General features: G+C 41.5%; 1 protein-coding gene across 4 annotated transcripts in view; it reads right to left on the minus strand.

Annotated features, from left to right (window-relative positions):
- The window catches only part of STARD13 (StAR related lipid transfer domain containing 13), an 802,429-nt gene that overhangs the window by 135,383 nt on the left and 646,172 nt on the right, over nt 1-20,874 (minus strand). The window contains exon 1 of one of the 4 annotated variants that reach the window (XM_085621692.1): nt 13,428-13,513. The exons of the other annotated variants lie outside the window; for them this stretch is intronic. Within the exon in view, the coding sequence (XP_085477818.1) occupies nt 13,428-13,434 (7 nt within the window). The 5' untranslated portion in view covers nt 13,435-13,513. Of the gene's footprint in view, nt 1-13,427; nt 13,514-20,874 lie in introns of those variants that run through there. 4 annotated transcript variants of the gene reach the window in all.

Below are 20,874 nucleotides of genomic sequence, written 5' to 3' on the forward strand. Positions count from 1 at the left end.
TTGTGATGCTTAATTGGGCAGTACTAGTTCTGCAGTTTACTTTAATGTGTGAACAGGCCTCTACACTATGTTTTATTGTCCCATTGACTATTTTGAAATCAATAATTGTGATTTCCATATATGTGTAGTCAGTATTATATTTCCGATATTTTAATGGCAAAACTTTTGCTGCCATCATTACTGTGTTTTAGTTAGCGTGTTTAAGAAGTCAATATTTTTTTAGTTGATGTTTAGGCAATTATATTTTTGTGTCACAACACTTTTGTGGCTGATTTTGTGGCATACAACCAGGAAGTTAAAATGTAATAAATTTCAGTGGTGATCACTTGCAGTTTTTTGGTTACCAAAACCTAATTTAGTTTTAATATCCAGTGTCTTAGGAATCGGGCGCTACTAACAATACAGACTTAAAATACATTCTTTTGCTGTATTAACAAGCTTTACTGCAATACTGTTTAGCACACATGAAAAGAACTTGAAACTCACATAACTTGATTATGCTTGCAGGAAGGATTGGGCAAAAAATGTGGAGGCTCAGATCATCTCCCAAGAAGTCATATATCAGTCGGAATCAGAAGGAGACAATATCTGCTGTATTCATGAGATAAGCAGGTGAAAGCTTGAGACATTGTAGCTTAAGCCCAGCTCAAAACTACTAATTTGTCTCACCCCAGGAAAATATATGATCATTTGGAGCACTGTATTACCTCAAATAAAGATGCGCTATTGTTTATCATCTACAATACCCACAGAGAATCTGCCTTATTTGGCACTGATAAATAAACCACAGTCAGTTCTGCCACATCTTATCATTCATCAATGCAAGAGCTACCACAGCTCAGATATAGTTATACACAGGAAGGTTTGCTGATGTTTGCTATCCACATTAACTTACACTGAGAGTACTTCAAAATTCTGTCTCTAATACCACACAGTAAATCCACAAGTACTTAAAATCCACGACAGTGAAATCTGTTGGAGGCATTCGCCCCATGTTCACCACAGAGAGCGATTGCCCAGACTTGCTAGAATCTGTCATGTAAAATAATACACAGTGAGATATACCACAGCTCACGGTCCATAATATAAACAGTGATATCTACCACAGCATACCATCCGTAATACCCCTTAAGAATATTTCCCACTATTTGCCATTTGTTAGTGGATTTTATGTTCTGTATATCTCACCGCGCATGTCAATCTTTTCCGAAAAGTACACAAATTGGATCCAAATTCTTGGAGATTACACTACTACTCCGGGACAAACCTCTTTAGCTATTCTTCAATTGCCACCATTGCTTAAAGAAGGTCTACATTTATTTGAAGTCTAAAGAGCTGTGTTTTCAATAATTTCTTAAAGCAGAAGTGGTTAGTCCCTGGCTGCAAGTTCATGTTCAGCAAGTTTTAGGACATATGTAAATTCCAAGATTCTAAACATGACCTAAACTACACTTACCTACAACGAAAGGGGGAGGGGAACGCAGGCTCTCCAAAGGGTTAGATACTGACCTCAAAATGAATTACAGGACACCACCTTCCTGTCCTGTATACAATTATAGTTAAACAAAGACTGTTTTTTGAGGTCTTTGGGCTCAATGAGTGAGTTTCAATGATCAGAGATTGATAAATAAATCAAAAAGGATTTTATTATTATTCATCTAAGCTGTTCTTCATAGGCCAACACATGTTTCACAATAACATAATCAGGGCCAAAAAAATATCAATTTTGTAAATGCTAATTTGGGGATTTTTACACATTTGCACGATAAAAAGGGTGACATGGTATTCATCATTTATATATTCCTGAATAATGCAATTAGATCAGTTTCGCACTCTTGTGGTCATGTATACGATGAAATTTAAATTTCATAATTTTCGCAAGTGTCTGATTGCGGAATACAAACTGGGGCCCTGATGAAGCGAGATGTGTTGGCCTAAGAAGAACCGCTTAAATGAGTAACAATAAAACCAAAATCCACAGAGCTGCATGCTTTTAATTTTACAAATGACATGCAGTATGCTGTTCAGCGTACAGACACAGCAAGACTCACCATATATCTAAATGTACACAGTGCTACATGCCTTTCAGAATATATTGAGTGTTTTTGTATGCATAGCAGAGATATTTCCACTGTCTAGCTGGATATCAAAACAGAATATTAAGACCAGTCATGCAACCTTCCAATGAGAAAGTACTCGAGGATAAATGAATTGAAAACCTCCAGCTTAAGACACATTACTGAGGAATGGGCAGCTGGGAAATGGCTGCTTCTTTTGTTGTAAGCATTTTTCATGACATGGTTGGAGGCTCAGAAAGGTCAATCGTCACTGAGGTATGTGTATGTTGTATTTATCAGTGTGCGGCGCTACTGAGTGCCATCTGTGTGATGACGTCTTGTATACAATGTATGTGTGTTAAGGGTTTTTCTCACCAGCTCTGACATAGCTAAGGTTTGAGTCACTCTTCTGGTTTAAACTTCCTCCCACACATAACATTTGTGAAACAAATCTGTGCAGCTGTCTCAGTGGTTAGGACGATACAAATGAGGGTTTGCAAAATTTAATTCAATAATTCACTGGCAGGATTTTTCTTTTTTAAAAAGAGCATTTATAGCTGATCCTCACAGATTGCAGTCTGTCTACAATAAAGGTGATTACTGCCCTATGCCATCGGAGGATCTGCCCCTTTAAGAGAATGTCTGGATGGCAAGCAGAGCCCCCTCTCCTCTAGAAGTCACTGAACGCCATGTGAAAGGTCTCAATCAGATGTACAAACACAGAAAAATCCTGATCTGAGCTGACTAGAGCATCCCATCCAGCTCACTAGGGCACCATAGTCTCTCCAAGGGGGGGTGGCATTGTGGCCCCAAAGCACCCTGTGTCCTACTGAAAGTGGTGTTCCATGCTGTTGCATTCCCACTATAGATTCACCCAGTGATTCACAAGACACTCACAACAATGAGAACTGATCCCCAAGATAAAGACATGTGGAACCAGAGGTCTAGAAGCTACAGGCATCATCCTAAATGCATTTACAAGTAATGCAATGCAACAAGAAATTAAAAACAGTCTTGAGGTTCTTTAGCTGAAAAGCCTGGATGATGACACTAAGGTACACATACCATGGATCGTCGACCTGCCACACCTGAAGACCAGGCAATGCTAGCTCTGTTCAGAGGATGTGGCGGCTTATTGGGGCTGTCTGCCGACCTGTTGGGATGTGACGAAAACATCACTGGGGTTTGCTAGATCAAGGTGATTCAGGAGTCAACAACACCGGGGCCACTTTCCACAGCACACTGCCTGGGTCGCCTTCAACAGGAGTAGCATTCTCTGTATTTCCTGAAAACAGCACCAAAACTATTGGACGTAATAAAATCACTGCACTACTCTGCATTGCACAGAAACTGTTATGAATGACAAAAGAATTCCAGGTGGATTACAAGACGTCAATGAGATAAAGACCAAGACTATTATCTGTCTTTGTAACTACCGGATTATGCTTTTGTAGCAAAGGGGACTGGTCCCGGAACATCCAGAAAAATTCATCAAATTCTATCGACAAGAGCACATATCTTGTTGGCATACACCTTCGAATCTGGGGTAGCCTTGCTCTCAGAACCATGAAAAGTCATCCCAAGCAAAGCTAGACAGCAGCGCTTTGCATGAAGCTGAGCTGTGGGGTAACCTTCACGATCCCGTAAAATACATTTTGACAAGCGTGCGCAACCTGTAACAATCAACTCTGAGGTTTCCATCGAGAAAGGAATGTTTATCTATCTGCACTGCTGTGGGAACAATCATCTTCTGGGCTTTCTTATGGTTGACCGAACTACATAAGTCTTCCAAGATGCTTGATGAAGGGTTATCAAGTTGGAAAATGCTTGCCATCCACCATGGCTCACTTATATTGAGATTCCTTTGTCTTGGTGGGTCTTCAAAGTATGTGATGATGATCCGAACAGATAACTAGAAGTGACCTAAAACTGGTTAGTGATCATTTTTTGGAAAAGGTCAACGCCGAAGAATATGAGATTCTATGAAATACTTCTTTCATTCATTCCTGGTTTTCTTTGTAAGAATACCAGTGACATGGGGATCTATCTTGACTTGGCCATACACTCATGCCAAAGATCCCCAAAAATAAAATTCAGACTGAGAATTCTTCCCCCTACAAGCTTTAACTACAAAAAACGTAAGCTAAAGTTGGGGTCTACTAACTGTAAAGCAGGCGGTTGACAGGACAAATCATGTTTTCACATTTTTTTGTAAATACCTTAATAACCTGAGAAGCTACTTTCTTACATTATGGAGTCAAGTCTGAGAAGGAAGCTCTTAAACTTTGAAACGATTAGTCAGTAGAAGCACCCAATTTTGTGACGCATCATATCTGAGAGGTTTGAAGACAGACAATAATCTATTCTTTGCAAATACAACTTGTATATTAATTCGATTAGGTACACCCTTGCTATATATAACCAGGATTTGGTCTATTATTGAGTGTATACATCTGACTGCTGTGTAGTTATTCATGTATCATTGGATTTGTACTGATTGTATGGATTCTCCAAAATCAACGGATATGAATGAATGAAAATAAACTTATTTCCTAATTTTTAAGAATTTCAAATGACTGTGGCTCAACAGTTGTGACATTTTATGCACTGCATTAATGCCCTCTTTATTAGCACTATAAAATTGGTTGACATTAAGCATTTTCAATTATTACATTATTCAGTTAGCGAAACTCTGACGTTATTATTTCCTGTTTTTCTGCTTTGTAGCCAAACATAGCTTTTCAGTGTCTCACAAACACGTTTGCTCAATCACCACAACACTTAATCCTGCACCATCATGTAAAGAAGTTCTAATCCGTTTGATCAGCTTCAGGTCTGTTTCTATAGAAATGAGTCAGCTCTGCTGACAAACAGCCAATGGCAGCAGAGAAACAACAAACAAAAGGCAGAACATCAAGGGGAGCATCTCAGAATGGAAAAGATGCTATTCGTACATGGCGACGGCGGAAATGTGAATTTTGATTAATAAACCAAGGTCCAGGAAACAGATTCATCTGTCTTCTATATTTGTTAAACTGGATTAGAAACTAAGGAAAGGGCCATCAATTCACTCACAGTGCATGCTTCGCCTGGGCACAAGTCACACTGTAGTAGAGCTGTGTTGCAAGTATGCTGTGCAACCCTACCTATGAGGCGTGGAAAGGAAACTAAGCATGCAACCATTGGTTCCTCAAAGGAGGCTATCGGCAGGGCGGTAACACATACTGCTTGTAGGGGTGTGGAGGACTGCTGCTGGATGGCTACTCAGAACCTGGCTGAGATGACAGCAGCCTTCACAGTCAGGTGGAGCATGGGACACCAGCTGCCGAGTCATGCCTCCCCATCATCTATTGCTCATGGTAACTGTTACCTACCGAGACACTGTACTGTACTGTGCTAACCATGATTTGTGGGCTTCTATCTGCTGGCATTATATACTTTGCTTTTACATGTGAATAGAGTAAGTATGGTTGTTTATTTATAAATTATTCCTAACAGAGCCTTCAAGTACCTTCTGTACCTGACCCCATTGAAAATACCGCTACCGGCCCCCAAAGTCCCTTTCCGCCTGCCTGTTCGCGGTGGGCTAACTGTCATGAACAGGCAGGCAGAAAGGGACATCGTAATCCCTACAGCAGTGCCTGGTACCATTGCAGGGACTACGAGCCCCACCGGCGGGCTCAAGGAGCCCTTCGGATGCATGGCGGTCATTCTTTACAACCGCCACACATCCGCCCACCATCATAATAGGGTGGGCGGTAAAGTTGGTAATGATGGTGGGGAGACCGCCACCAACAGCCTGTCGGTGGTGGTCTCTCCGCCATCGTAATCGGGCCCTAAATTGTGAACACGCCTGAAAGCTGGAATCAATGTTAGTCCCTCTATAGGCATGGGTCCACATCAGAAATGACCGATCTTCTATTACCTGACTAACAGAGAGAGCACCCTCCTAAGGAGCACCTTCCCTCGCGGGCACCGCGTGCTGGTGACCTACCAGTGTGATCTTAGCACAGGTGAGCTTTCAGCTGGCATTTAAGCACTGCCATAAAAGACTCATTAGGGGGGAGTTCTCCAGATCAAAGATGGTCGTATTATGGAGAAGCCTTTGACTTTTGATATAGATTTAAAGAAAAGAACACCAGGCAGCATCTTTTCCCTAGCACTGCAGGTGAAGCTACAATGTGAAATCCTAGAATGAATGTAGGTGTCCAAAGCTGACACATTAATGCTCTCAGTATTTAGCGGCTAGAGTAAATATTTCTTATGACTTGGTCTGTTTTTTCCGTCCTCACACGGATCTGCATGATGCATACGAAAATCCATGGTTGTGCCAATGATTTCCATGTCTACTTAATCAGGAACATTTAAGTCACAATTTAAATTTAAAAAAAATAAAAAATGTAGTTAAAAATCGTCGTGGTAAAATAAGTGCATAATTTCAACATGTGTTTATACACAAGCAAAATACTAGAACTTTGGTATTATGACATATGACATCCTGGCTGGAGCTCAAGTCTTCTGTTACAGTATTCAAAATAGTGCTTCATTCAGCGGCCCGGCGTGTCACTACCTCAGGCAGATTTGATCACTTACCCACATTCACTGTGAGTCCACTGGATTACAATCATGCTAGGAAAACCTTCAAACTATGCTGCATGACTTACAAAGTGATACACCACAGCAATTCCCCTTATCTAGGTGAACGGCTCTCCATCTTCGGTCGTCCGAGAGTCGTAAGAAGCAAAAACGCTCTTGAACTAGAGGTTTGTAAGCTAAGAACATCATCTCTCCACAAACAGTCTTTATCTAATGTTGCCTCCACTGTGTAAAAGTTCATACCTCATGACATCACGAAGAAGTCCACCTTTCTTAACTTCACCATACACCTGAAAACCCATCTCTTCCACCAATTTCTAATATAACGCCCCCTGAACTTTAAATGATGCTTTAACTTCAGAGCTGCCGCTGTTCTTTGGTATAACTGTCTTTCCTTGTCTTTCTTCAGTAGTTTCTTCTGATTTTGAGTTACTTTTGAGTTTAATTGTAAGTGTTAAAAATTATTTTTATTTAAGGTGCTTTAATACCAAACAACCTAAATATAAGCCCACTATATAAGAGTGTTAATTAAACAATTAATACAAAATAAACACAAGTAGACCTATGACAGAGACACATGTATACGATCTTAGCGTTATTTAGCAAATAGGGACAATTGGGAAGTCTCTTGAAACATACTCAAAAAAAGGCTAATCAATCAGTAGACGACCAGAAACTAGCAGTGGGGAGTGTGTGGTGGTCACACATGTTGAATCAAAGGGCAAGGAGGAAGGGAAAAATAGTAGAGTAATGAAAAATGTCAAAAGGCAGAGAGAGGCAGATATAGGCTGATGGGCGGTACAGAAGGTCTACTGTGTGGCAAAATGCAAAGACAGAAGAAGGGAAAATTGTGCCCAAACACATTAACCCTACAATTAAATGTAGTAAGACCCAGGGTGCAGACTTTAAACTACATAAACTGTTGTGGCAGACAAATTATTGCAAAAGAGAAGAGAGACCAGCACTGAGAAAGGCATGTGAGCACCATTGTCTTGAAATGACCCAAAAGGTAGACGACACAAGTATCTCTCAAACAAAGAAGTAGTGTGATCCCAATGTGAGAGACTCAGCAGTAGCGCTTGCAAGTTTCACACTCATATATTGGCTAAATACTAAGAAGGAATCATGCTTTAAATTATTTTTGAGATGATGGTGATGGCTCAACAAATATACAGTATTCCCGAAACAGTAAGGATTGCTTTATGGTGATAAAAGTGCTGTTGACTGCTTTTACATGTTAGAGTTTAAATCAATAGGGCTGCTATGAAATTCAGTAGGCACTTGGATACTCTGATTTTCTGTAGAGTCAAGTGGTTAAAGCATGAATGATAGTCTATACTTAGGCCCAAAACAACAACGTCAGAAAGGATTGGTATTAAAAACAGATTGCTGAAAAAACTACTCATCAGACAACTTATCCTAAGTGGCCCTACTACCTTTCCCCAGTAGCTAACTCCCTGGATAAATTCAGATTAATAAAAGGGACCACCCGTATATGAACGTTAACTCAACAACTCAGCAAATATATACAAATTTAAAAAGTTATCCTAGATCCCACGTGCACGAGGAAACACCACTGAGCAGACGACCCTTAGCATGAAATTTGCACAAACACAAACTGAAGAGCTACTGACCTCACAGTCCCAGCAGAACAATGATGGCATCCTTACACTAGAATGGCACAAACACAGACTGAATCCTGTGAGCCAGATGGTCCGACAAAAAACAACCAGGACGAATCACATCGGAAAGCAACCAGCCACAAACTGGAACAGATCACACTTTAACACGTCCACCTATCTATACAGTAATTTATAGGCTTTTGTGGTCCCTAGAAACTTTGTGGCCTATGGTCCTCCCAGAATACGAAAAACGATACTGCTCTTGCAATAATAAGCTTGATCTTGGAATAATAATAGGTGACTCTCACTGAACCTCTATGGGCATACCAATGTATATAGCTTTACACTCATTCACTCATACATTTGCCTCCATAGGACGATCAACAGAAACCAAATAAATAATTCGCCCAGCAAAAAAAGGCAATTCTGGATCCTTCTCAAACGACAACTACCGACAATATTATGAATTGTCCAAGTTACGTTAATAAAGGTAAAATAATGTATTCATAGTGAGTTGTCAATTATTCATGCATTGAACCTACCAGTAAATTGAAGACCTAAAAGTTAACAAAGAAAACACTGCATCACCAGAAAGCATACCTCATAGGCTGAAGACGATGAGGGGATAAGGAGAGGAGATGCAGTGGATATTGCATAGTCTGAAGTCATTATCGTAGATTTTGGGCCCTCTGGAAATGGACCTTCAAATGCATTTGAGGATGCTCTTTAGTAAATTACTTTATAAAAAGTGTATAGTGAAAAATGTGTCTCTTCATGGATTCATGCGACGAAGAGATGTAACAAATTATTTTTTCATTACATTCACATGGCTTCTAAACTAACTTGATAAAGTGAAAACTAAAACTAAAATCATTAACATCTATACACAATAACAATATATTTCATCGTTATTACAGCACATAGATGACTGGATGAGAAGATGTAGATTTGAATGTAGGATACTAATTTCCATGTTAAATTATGTACAGAACACAGATATAGAATGTTAATTGAAACATGAAGAAATACTAGCAGTCTCAATTCCAGAACAAGAGATAACAGCCTATAGGTTTTCAAACAACAAAACAAAAATTTGTTACAGTCTGAGCTTCCATTGGAATTGAAGACAAATTATCCATAAATGAACTGCACAAATGCTATCTTGATGGAAGAGAAAAGATATTAGTTCTCTGAAGACAATGGGATTTATTACTATAACGGTCGGAAAGGCTCCGAACGGCATTCGGTTCGTCCGAATCCGATTTGGAAGCCTTGTTTCTAACCGACTCAGAACCATTTCTGAACGACCGATTATGATGTTCGGAAACCGTTCGGACTTTCTGACTTGGTTCCGAACAGCATTCGGAGTAACTGAGTCAGTCGGAGCCGACTCATACAGGTCTACGGACCGCGTTCCCGACCGAGCGATTAGGATGCCGGATTCAGACAGCCTTTCCGAATCGGTTGTTCCGACACGGATCGGTTGTCGGAAACTTACTTTGGTGGTCCGTAGCAGGCCCCTCTTCACCCGGCGGTCTCTGAATTGGGCCTGTGGGGGTATCCCCTTTCCAACTATGCACAGTGATGCAGGCACCTTGGGGTGCCCGCCACAGGGTGCACGATTTTTCGCAACCACCCCTTTCTTCAGTGGGAGCCTGTGTAGTCGGTTGTAACACAGGCTCCCATTGAAGTCAATGGGAGTCTGACTGAATGGTGTTCGGAGCCATAGTAATCTGTCAGTCTGACTCCCCGAATCAGATTTGGTCGAAATTCTTTCCGACCGACATCATAATCGACCCCAATGAATATGCCAATCAGTGGTATTGTGACTTGGACCATTCTAAAAATGATTTGACATTGAAATCAGGGTCCTGATTTCCTCCATTTGTGCGCATTGTGTTTGTGTTCAAAGAGTATTTTCGGGGAATATCTAAGACACAACTGCTTGAATAAGTGTGCCGGTCTTCCAAAGGACTTGAAACAGCCACTGCAGCACGTATTTATAAAAAATTACTCTCATTTTCTAAACAGGTGTGGGCTCCTTTTGTGCTGTGTTTTCACAACGTTACTGTTGATAGTGTTGCACAAATACTTCACACATTGCTTCTGAGTTAAGCATGACTGCTCTGTCCCAAGCTATAAGAGGGTTGAGTACAAGTTAACTTAGGGTTTGCTTCTGGACTTCACCCTAACAAAGATTGTGGTTCCTGCTTAAGTAGGGTTTTAACCCCCTCAAGCAGTCACCCAACTTCTTATACTCATCAATGCTAATGTGGCATGCTTCAGCACGGGTAACCTTACCCTGTCATGGTAAACTAGTTCTGCCTGGTTGGGAATGAAGATCCTCATTGATAGAAGAAGAGATCATGATTTATAAAAATGACTTGAAGGTAAACCCAAAGAGATTTCTTATTATTAATGCCAGTATCCCATGTAAGGTTAAAAAGAAGAGCAGGCTGATTAGTGAGTACGATTCAAAAACCATTATTATATGACAATATGTTTCAGACTGTAATGTTGCCAATATGTATCGATCAAAGGCCTTCTTCAGGGCTGCTATGGAGCCCTAGCTAGCTACAACATGTGCTCTTGCATACGGCACCATACTAGGGAAATATTTTCAAACCTTACTGGGACGAGAGAGCTTGATTGACGCAACATAAGGGCATATAAAGTTAATAGAGAATGTTTCTCAAAATCTACCCTGCAAGTGGAGTCCTCTCTCAATCTCAAGAATTGTCCAAACAGTAGGTTTTCTCTGAGAGATAGTAGATGAAAACTGTTCAACAGTAATCAATTAGTTTGATCTGTTGGTTTAGAAAACACTTTTGATTTTAGGGTATCCCCATGCTAACATTCTCAAATCGAACAAATTTCTTTGAAATTGGTGGCTAAAGTGAATTTCAGAAATGTATTCCTATTATTCAACCAATTTTAAACATCCTTGTCAAGTGATTCCAGTTCTTTATGTGTCCAATGAAAGTGTTGGTGATATCATAGATATTCTTTGTTTCAAAACTGTGGACGTATGAGCATGCTACATTTGGGGCAAATGTATGGAAGTTGCAAAATATTACCCTTTAAATTTGAAGTAATACCTTATTATTTCCATGTGGACACAATCAGGAGCAAATTCTTGTGAGAACAGGAACTCCCAATCATGATCTGAGAGCAGATGGCTGATCAGCCGTAAGGTCTACACCTGCAGGATACTTGTATAGTGTCCTTCAACGTCTATATTAACAAGTAACTCTCTGTTAGGGTTAAATATGTTCCCTTACAAAATATTAAGCATCTGTTTTATGTTGTTTAGATACAATGGCGTTTGTTCAACCAGGGGTCTAATGAACCAGTCACAGAATTGGAATAATGCGATCATGGGTAGGCCAGGAGGTGGATACTGCAGTTTAGGAATCTTGGGTAAGGTATAAAAGTAAGTTATTCTGGACATCTTCGTTCCCAGGAATTCTGCCTTTTGTTTTGAGATGCAACCCTTATCTTTTGCCTCTCCAATCATGAATGAAATGTTCACCACCTCCTCTGGAGTCAGATCCTAAGATAGCATGTTGTACTTTCTCTTATCACTGAGGATTTTCATGCATTAATTTCTCTACATGTCTTTAGGCATTATCACTATTGCTCCTTTACCAGCAGGTTTTACCGAGATAGATTTTTGTCTTGATAGTTCCTAGGGTCCTATTCTCTCATCATTTGATACTGGTACTGTTTGGGCGCTGCGTCTTTTAAGGAGTTGATCTCTTTTGTCAGTTGTTTTGGTAGCATGTTGTGAGTTGCTGGTGTGAAAGTTTATTTAATCTGCAGACCTATATTCATGGATTCATTAGAAACTGGTTCCTGTATGCCGAATAATTTAGAAAATTCTGTGCGCATACTGAATGAATCACCTCTTGGTATCGGCACTAAGCCTAGGCCCTTGTCCAATACTTTTATCTGTGTCTCAGTAAGTATGATTTTGCTAAGGTTAATGACAATGTTCATTTCTTGCTTGTCCCTGACTATGGGTCTCCAAACATCACTTTTCCTGTTCATTGGTTGGCCTCTTCCCACTGTACTTTCTGATCTTTCTTCTTGATCCTTTCTTTTCTACTTCCTCTGTCTAAAAAAGGCCAGGTCTCACAGATCCAAGGCAATTTTGGTTTTGTAATTAGCATTTGGGGGAAACCATACAGCGGTGGCCGCCGGTGGTACAGGTCGTGTAGGAGCACAGGCCCTATGTTGGACAAGGATGGTAACCTCATCTAGAGGACTTCTTACCTTTAGTCTATACCTTTCATCAATAGTTATTGCTGAATCTGAAGAACTGCTACCCTTGATGAGCTGTCAGACTTCTCTAGATTCTTTGGTTCATAATCCTCCCTTCAATTGAGGTAGGTCATTTCATGGAGAATCTCTTTAAGTCTCTGGAATTTCGTTATTTTAGACTGCGTGAGGTATCCCTTCAACTCCGCAATCCCTTTGCTGGTTACCTCCTACTTCTTTTTGAATGTCATGACAATGTCTTGGGTCTTAAGTGCATATTATTTTTATTTGGGTTTATTTTGATCAAAAGGACATTAGCAATTCTCTTGGCTGTCTTGATGATAAGAACCAGCCAGTCCCTTGAGCATTTCCAAGCTACGAGGGAACATAATTTTCGAAAATTCGATTCATCAAGGAACATCCTGCGTTTATTAGTAACAATAAGGCCCCCAGGGCAACATTACCACTGAAATATTCAGTTAATATTGCTCCACATCAGAGGGCTTTGACCTGAGTTTTTATGAATTTAGAGAGTTCAGAGACTACTTTCCACTCCTCTATTTGTGGTAAAGTTTAAGAGGGGAGCCACTAAAATTGATGAGACAATTTTTTCTTTAATAACCAGCCATAAACCTTTTGACTTTGTTAATGCTTGTATGGCTTTACCATACCAAGATGGTTGAAGTTATTAGAATCAACACATTTGGCCATGTTTGATTGGTTATACTTTATACTTTCATAAAAAAACATTCCAAAATGGCCACCCACATGAAAATACAGCAGTGACACCTACGGATAGTTTTTGCCTTAAAGACAACAAAAACCAAAGATGGGAGCTTCCGGACCCTCGCAAAATTGAAAATGAAAATAAATTACATTTTCATTATCTCACCAGCCATGGCACTGAAGGGGCTATTTTTCTGGAGGATGGGTACATTCTGCACTGGCAAACTGTTTTCATTCACAGAAGGATGGTCAATGCCTGACCCACTGCCCCATGCTGTAGTGGGCAAAAGAAAAGTGTAAAAGACAATTAAAAAGACCATTGCATATAAGCCCTTATCTACGTGTTTATTACTACTACTAATAATAATATTAATAAAAAGAATATTAATATATGATACTTTGGTAAAACAGGCAATGCTACCTCAAAGTACAGACCAAGTATGCTTCATGATCCACTACAGAATATTATGGAGCAAGGCAGAGTGTCACAAAGCATTGACATCTAAAATATATTCATTTTTTATTCGCAATGCACAAAACAAAAAGCTAGGGGGCAGCTTATAGGGGCAGCAAGCAGTAAAAATCAATCCTAATTATAGACTGCAACAAAAACAATCACATAAGGTGACTGCAAGGTAAAATTTAACAAGTGAGAGAAATTCAGGGTTAGCATAGTAAGAAAGGGTATATCTGGAGACTTAAGGTCTAATATATATGGTGGAGGAAAGGGAATTCCATTGCAAAGGCGGCCACGTTCCCTCCCCGCCAACATAGTAGTCCACCCGGCCGTTTTAAATGCTGGTAGGCCATATGTTTAAACATGGCAGAGACTATTCCGTCATGTAGAAGATTAAATACCTCCAAATGCCCTGCGGAGTAAGGGATGTCGGAGGTAGACCTCTAATTCCGTCCACCTGATTTTGATGGGGAGAATTAAAGGTCAGTTTTTATTGCCGGTCACCGCCAGGAAAACCCTGGCGGTGAGGGGTAAGGAAAACTGCTAAATGGTCCCTTTGCCCTGGTAGAGAACTCCCATGGTGAGGAGAGCGTTTTATTTTTTATTTTCAAAAAGAAAATCCTCCACCGGGATTTTCTTTTTGAAAATTCAAAAAGAAAACAGTTTGGTGCAAGGATCTGTCATTTTGACAGGGCCCTGTAATGGCAAAAAGCACTGACAGAAACTGCTGCTACAGGGTTCCTGCCAATGCTTTCGAAATGACTGCCAGCTTGGCGGTCATTACTAAATTAAGCGGGCGGCTTCTCCATCAGGGAGATGGAGTAATTTACTCCGTTGCCCTGGCGAAGAAACGGGCCTCCTGCCTAAACAGAAATTTTGCCCTAGGGCCCCCGAGTATAAATGGATGGGGAAAAGATACGTTATTCACGACATCGCATATACACTGATGCTGTGGGGTGTGGTATTTGCTTGGATAAGCAATTTAATACTGTAGGTGAGGTATTTGCTGCTACATTTTGACAACTTTGTCCTACCTACCTTCATCAAAGGAGCGTTGCAAAGGTGTGGTGTCTTCCCATACATAAAATTTGGGAGAACGCTATTTACGTCAATCTCCTCCGCCCACCAAGTTGGCACGCTAGGAAAAATGCGGAAATTATAGCCTAGCTCATACACTTTCACAGTTAATGATTGCTCTTTTTACAGCACTATATAGGTGTAAACTTATACTGTCTCGCGGAGCTCTGGTGTGCCTACAATGCAGCCACTTAGCACTACGCAAAATAATTTAAACAGACGAAGGTACATTTTCACAATTTTTGCCCTATGAAAGTTCTAATCTTTGCCCTGTTCTAACTAATTGCCCCGTAGGCTGACGCTGTAGGGAGCAGTGGTGCAGCAAAGCAGTGCAGTGGGAGTAAATGTACCTACTTCTGCACAGGCACGGTTAAATATTACCTAGAGCGGCATTTACAGCCCCATGATTCAAAAGACTATGACGTCTGCAGCTATAATGATTATTAGAAGGCGAACAGCTGAAGTGATTTGCCATAAATAGTGACATGTCCACACTGTGTACCTTGGGCCTTTGCTATGATGTACAAAGTTTTCCATTCCAGGCATGTGTGATCCTGACAGGAGTGTGCAGTGAAGCATCTTCAGACATGGGACATCATTAGATTTTGTACTCTCAGAAACCTCCATAATCTTTGCCCATGCAGTTCCTTGGGCTTCTTCTTTTATAGCAAACCAAGGTAGTTGATTCAGAGGTAGTAGTTGGTTACAAAGGCGAATTTAAAAAAATTAAATCCAAGGCCACCACTTGAAAAAGTGATTGCGTTTCAGTGACCATGATCCGAATTTCCCTTGTCTTGAGGGTTAGGCAATGAGAAATATGTCCCTTTCTGTTGCGCCATGTCCCTGTCTTTGGTACACTGCCTTCTGAACTAAGGGCTCAAATCAGACCAGCCCACCCACCAAATAAATCTACCATAATGTTGACTCCAACATTTAAGGCAAATATTGACTTTTTTTTAATTAACAAAGACTTTCAGGAATAGTCAAGGAAGTTTACATAAACTTAATCTTTATTCGGCCATCTATGGCCATAAAAGACAAAAACAATACAGAACAGTTAAATGGAATATAGCACGTTACTACGCGTGCTATCACCACGCAGTAGGTTACAACGTGGCCGTTACAACGACCGCGTTGTTACCACGCATGGCTTTACATCGCAAGTCGTTTCTACGACTTGCGCTAGGTGGCGCGCTGGACTTAGGAATAGTATAAATAACTATTCCTACTCCAGTCAGCGCAACAGCAGGGAAGGTGTTGGATTTAAAATCCAACACATTCCCTGGTGTTGCAAGCCACCAAGCGCAAGTCGTAGAAACGACTTGCGATGTAAAGCCACGCGTGGTAACAACGCGGTTGTTGTCACGACTGCGTTGTTACCTACCTGCGTGGTAATAGCAGCGTTGTAAACGCTGTTTTCCGTTAAATGATCATAAAAAAAGTTTACAATTACTCCATCATCCACAACATAGTTACGTGACATTAAAACAGATAACTTAATGACCATAAAGCATAATAGCTAACGCTAGGCAAGATAAAAACTACAGCACATAATCAATTTCAGAATCCTTGAGTATTACATGTTTAGATATTACCACAAGTAGAATCATAACACACACAGGTCATCACGTGGAAATGGAAGGCTAATGTGCATTTGCATGTAAAGCTTATCTTGTTTTTCCATAAGGAAAGTATTTTTCCCCTTATGGAGAATTCACTTTCTTTGCAATCCCATGGATTTTGAGGGGGAAGGTTTTCTATCACCTCCTCCAACCTGGCAAGGCACCTAATCATACCTTGATTGCATTAAGGGTGGGAATCTACCTGTAAATTATGTTTGTGAATATTCACCAGGTTTAAGGTTTGAACTCACACAGGAACGCTCACAACACTCCCCCCAACCCTGGCTTTCTGAATGGACTAATTCCACAACTTGGGTAAATCCCATATGCTAATGTCACCATTCTCGATTCTGTGAATCAGGAATGTGAGGTGACCATAGGAAATGGCTTTACGTGTCATGCTATGTGCCCAATGTCTACACTTCTGACTTGGGATTAATCGACTTGGTCCGTAAACGGGGTTTTCAATTTTATTTACTGAATATTCCTCAACTACGTTTGATAGAAGGCGCTCCTCTACATCTTCATGTATTCTACTACCTCACACACTTTCTCCACAACATGCTTATAAATGAACTCTTATTTTAGAGCCACACTTACACTAGAATACGTTTTAAATGGAGGTTTATGCTTTATTATGCAAGTTTTTGAGGCTTATGTTTTGTCATTGGTTTGGGTTGTGGCTGCCATTAACGTGAAAGCACAGCATGGGGCGCTTGTACACAAAAAAAAGTGAAGAAAAAGAAAAAAGCACACAGCCGCATTCGACGCAGCGAATAAACCAAAGGTGCGTCCGCCACTGTATCAGCGTAGTGTGCCATGCTATGAAAAAAAAAAAAAGCATTTTGTGAGAGTGTGTCCTGCCTGCAACAGCAGACGGGTGAAAACCATTTACCTAAATAGTGCTCAGAGGCTGTAATTAAAGCCTACGGAGTAACAACACATGTAACGGGGTGTAACCTCATGGCAGATTACTTAAGGAGACAAGGCCGTACTAAGAAGGGACTACTAAGCATATTGACCAATGAAAAGCCAGTTTCCAAAGGACAATGACACAAGCCAATGAAAAATATGGGCGGAGAGTGGGCGGAGCTTCAAGTCCATACCAGAATACAGAATGCCTCACAGAGCAGCACATGCGCTGCCCAGGCTCGACCTAAAGACGAATATGGGATCCTATTTGAAGGTGGAACCCCAAGTAATACAACCCATCTACTTTTTTGTGTTACCTGAAGACTGATAATAATCTGCTAATATGAATGTTGCTGTGGGCACCTTGGTATCCATCTAAGTGGTGTATCTGTGCAGTGTTGAGGTGTACTTTCTAATAAGGTGTGTTGGAAGTGTGCATCTTTTGTTCTTTAGATAAAAGTGCTGTTGGGAGCACATAGGCACTTAACTATGTAGAATGTCTGTATTGCCTGTTGTGTTTGTACCGAGCTCTGTCTAATGTGTTGTGCAGGAGGAAGTGTTATCGTTGAGTACTGTTGGGACTCCATGACAATCTTTTGAGGCATATCTGAGCTGGATGCACAGAAACTGAAAAAAACAAGCAGAACCAATGACTACCTTCCACTGATTATGGCTGCCCACCAATCACAGTAAGCTACATTCAGTGACTTCCTCTGAAACCACCTGGGTTGGGATCCATGTTTCATTATACAGATACTGGGTGTGCACAATCAACATTAACCATCAACCTGCACCAAATGTTGCCACTGATAGATTTCTCCCTACAATGTCCATCACTCAAGCAACAAGTGACAAAACATAGGTGAAATGAGGTCAGCTATTTCTATTCACCTGCAGAGTCCCTTTGTCATTGCACAGTTCAAATGGTTAGCATTTCAATATCTTACAAAACTCTTCCAAACCTCAATATTTCTCTCTCGGATATAGCTGCCCATCACCCGTAAATACAGCAAAAAATGTGCATCAGTGTATTTTTGTTCCATTTACAGCATGGCCACATTTACTAACATTTAAAAGTAAAAAAAAAAATTCTCAGAGAGAGATTTGCCAAAAATATATCATACTTGCACAGTTCACACACAGTATGCAGCTTAAAACAGAAAAAGTTTACATTACATGTCAGTTTATTAGCATGTGTGCTGTTCGTTTGCAGGTTTTAAGTAGCACATCTCACATAAAAATATCTGGAAAAAAACTTATAAAAATGATATTTGAACCTGCTATGTGAACTCTGTATAAACTTTCTAATGTGATGTTCTTCTCACATCATGCACATTTGTAAGTGATGGAGATGGGAAAACAGAGGCTGGTGGGCGGCCAAGATGGAGCGCACTTTGCTGAATAGTCATTTTCAGGTGTTTTTTAATCTCTACTCGTATTTTCCAACCTCAAGCTTAAGACTCGTTGAAAAAATAACCTTTTATTTGCAGTGCCAACCGCGTGGAGAGATAGGAACCACTGGAAAGGCGCCTGGACTCGGAGCTCACTCTGACTGCCAATTGGGTATGGTCTAACAAGACACGTCACGAATGTACCACTATCAGAACAGGTCAGGCAGAGGCCGAGCGATCAATATGGAGCCCCCAGAGCTTCCGTCACTGGTCTCCGGACGCTCCTGTCCCCACCCCTAGAGTGATGAAACCAATCAGTACAAGTTTCTGTGAAATACATAAAGCAGCCCTCCTCGGGGTAGATAAATGACTGCAGACATTGGACAGCTGCCATTTTCCCACACAAGCGCTGCTGTTTTGTCATCCTTTTTGGGCCATACCACTGAGCATTTTTTTTTCCATTTCAGAAGTTAAAGCCAATTTGTCAATGCCTGGCTTGGGAAAGAGACGGTGTATTAAAACTGTTGTGACAGAAGCCCTTCGCTTGCACGTTTACAAAACAGAAATAACACAGCCGTCCCAGCACAGCTTGCTGGCCTATTTGACATGTATGTTCCATACATCACATCCACTGCTCTGCTTTTCTGCAGGGGTGTTTTCCAAACCTAGGTTGCTTCTGGCCCAGACACAGTAAACAGCATTGAAACGACAAATCATGAAAATGAAGTGTTTATTGTTTAATAAAAGAACGTGTAATAAATCGCCTTCGACTCCCCTCCCCCACCCCCAACACTCTGTACTTAAACGTTAAGCTTATATGATGCAGCCCCGTATAAAATGCAACCCCCGATTCTTTCGAGATCCCACGGAAAGAACATTCTACACATAAAAACCAGCCAGACACAAACTACCCCCTCCCCCGTTCATTATTGATGGATGTCACCAGAAAATAAGGGCCAGGATAGATCGGGGCGTGACGTACTCGAGGAAAGTCTGTGGGGAGGGAGGAGGGGGCGCTCTTCTGCACACAGAGATCCCTCGGGAATGTTCATTAAATGATGGGGCAATGATCGTGAATTATACAAAAGCTTTCTGAACTCTTCAGTATTAAACTTTTTTACTGAACAGAACTGGGTGCCAAGAGGGAACGTATACCATAAGCTAAAAAAATACACTTCAAGCAAGCAAATGCACATTGAAAAGGGACAGGTTTTGCATTTTAACTTAAGGCATGATTCTTAAGAATTAACTCTAATGGGATTATGCAAATGCGAAGAAGCATATGGGCTAATGGAAAATATTAAAAACCTGTCATGCACAGAGAGCGCCGAGTACCTCGCACTGCAGCGCCGAGTGCTGTTCCCAAGCAGTCACGGTCCTGGCCGCCTCATCGCTGTTCCCACTGCCTGCAGGGCGCGCGGCCCCGTGGGTGTCCTGCGCCCCGTTACTTGAGCCCCGGTTCCGCGGAGGCGCTCCTGTGTCCGTCGCCCCCTCCTCACTGGCCCTGCCGCCCGCAGCTGACCCCTCCTCCACGGCGCTCCGGTGCGGACTGCGGAGCCGCGTCCCGCGCCATCCCAGCTCTGCTAGCAGCCCCGTCTGGCTGAGGTGGGTTCAGGCCCCGCCTCCGGGTCTCGGGTGATGGAAAAAACGGCACAGCTGGATTTTCTTTAAGTCATCCTGTCCCGCACTGGCGGGACGTGCTGAAAACGGAGCTTCACCTCCGATGATACTTCGGGATGATGAGGACAACTTTAACCAGGCAGCTGGCTCGAGTTGGAGCCCGCTGCGGAAAGTGCTTGCGCTAAAAGAAGTTTCATCAACTCGCTTCCACGTCCCAAGCAGCAGCAATAAAAGATTTACATGACGGCTCGCCGCAGACCAGCCGGCCTGGTGACTGGAAGAATGCGCATGCGAGACCGCAGGGACAATTAAAGTTTTGCAACATTCAGTCTGTTTTTTTAACGCGGAAAGCTTTTCCAAGCTAGCCAGGATCCACCAGTGTCTGTAAGTAATTACCCGCCCAGACTCAAAGAGTTATTCGGGGGCTGCTGCTGCTACCGTCCCACCCACCAGTACCACTCACCTCTTCCACCATTTTATGGGCATGCGCCTTTCACACTTTAGAAACAACCAAGAGTAGCTGTGGCATGACCT

Source organism: Triturus cristatus, chromosome 8 (genome assembly GCF_964204655.1).
Source record: "Triturus cristatus chromosome 8, aTriCri1.1, whole genome shotgun sequence".
Taxonomy (NCBI): Eukaryota; Metazoa; Chordata; class Amphibia; order Caudata; family Salamandridae; genus Triturus; species Triturus cristatus.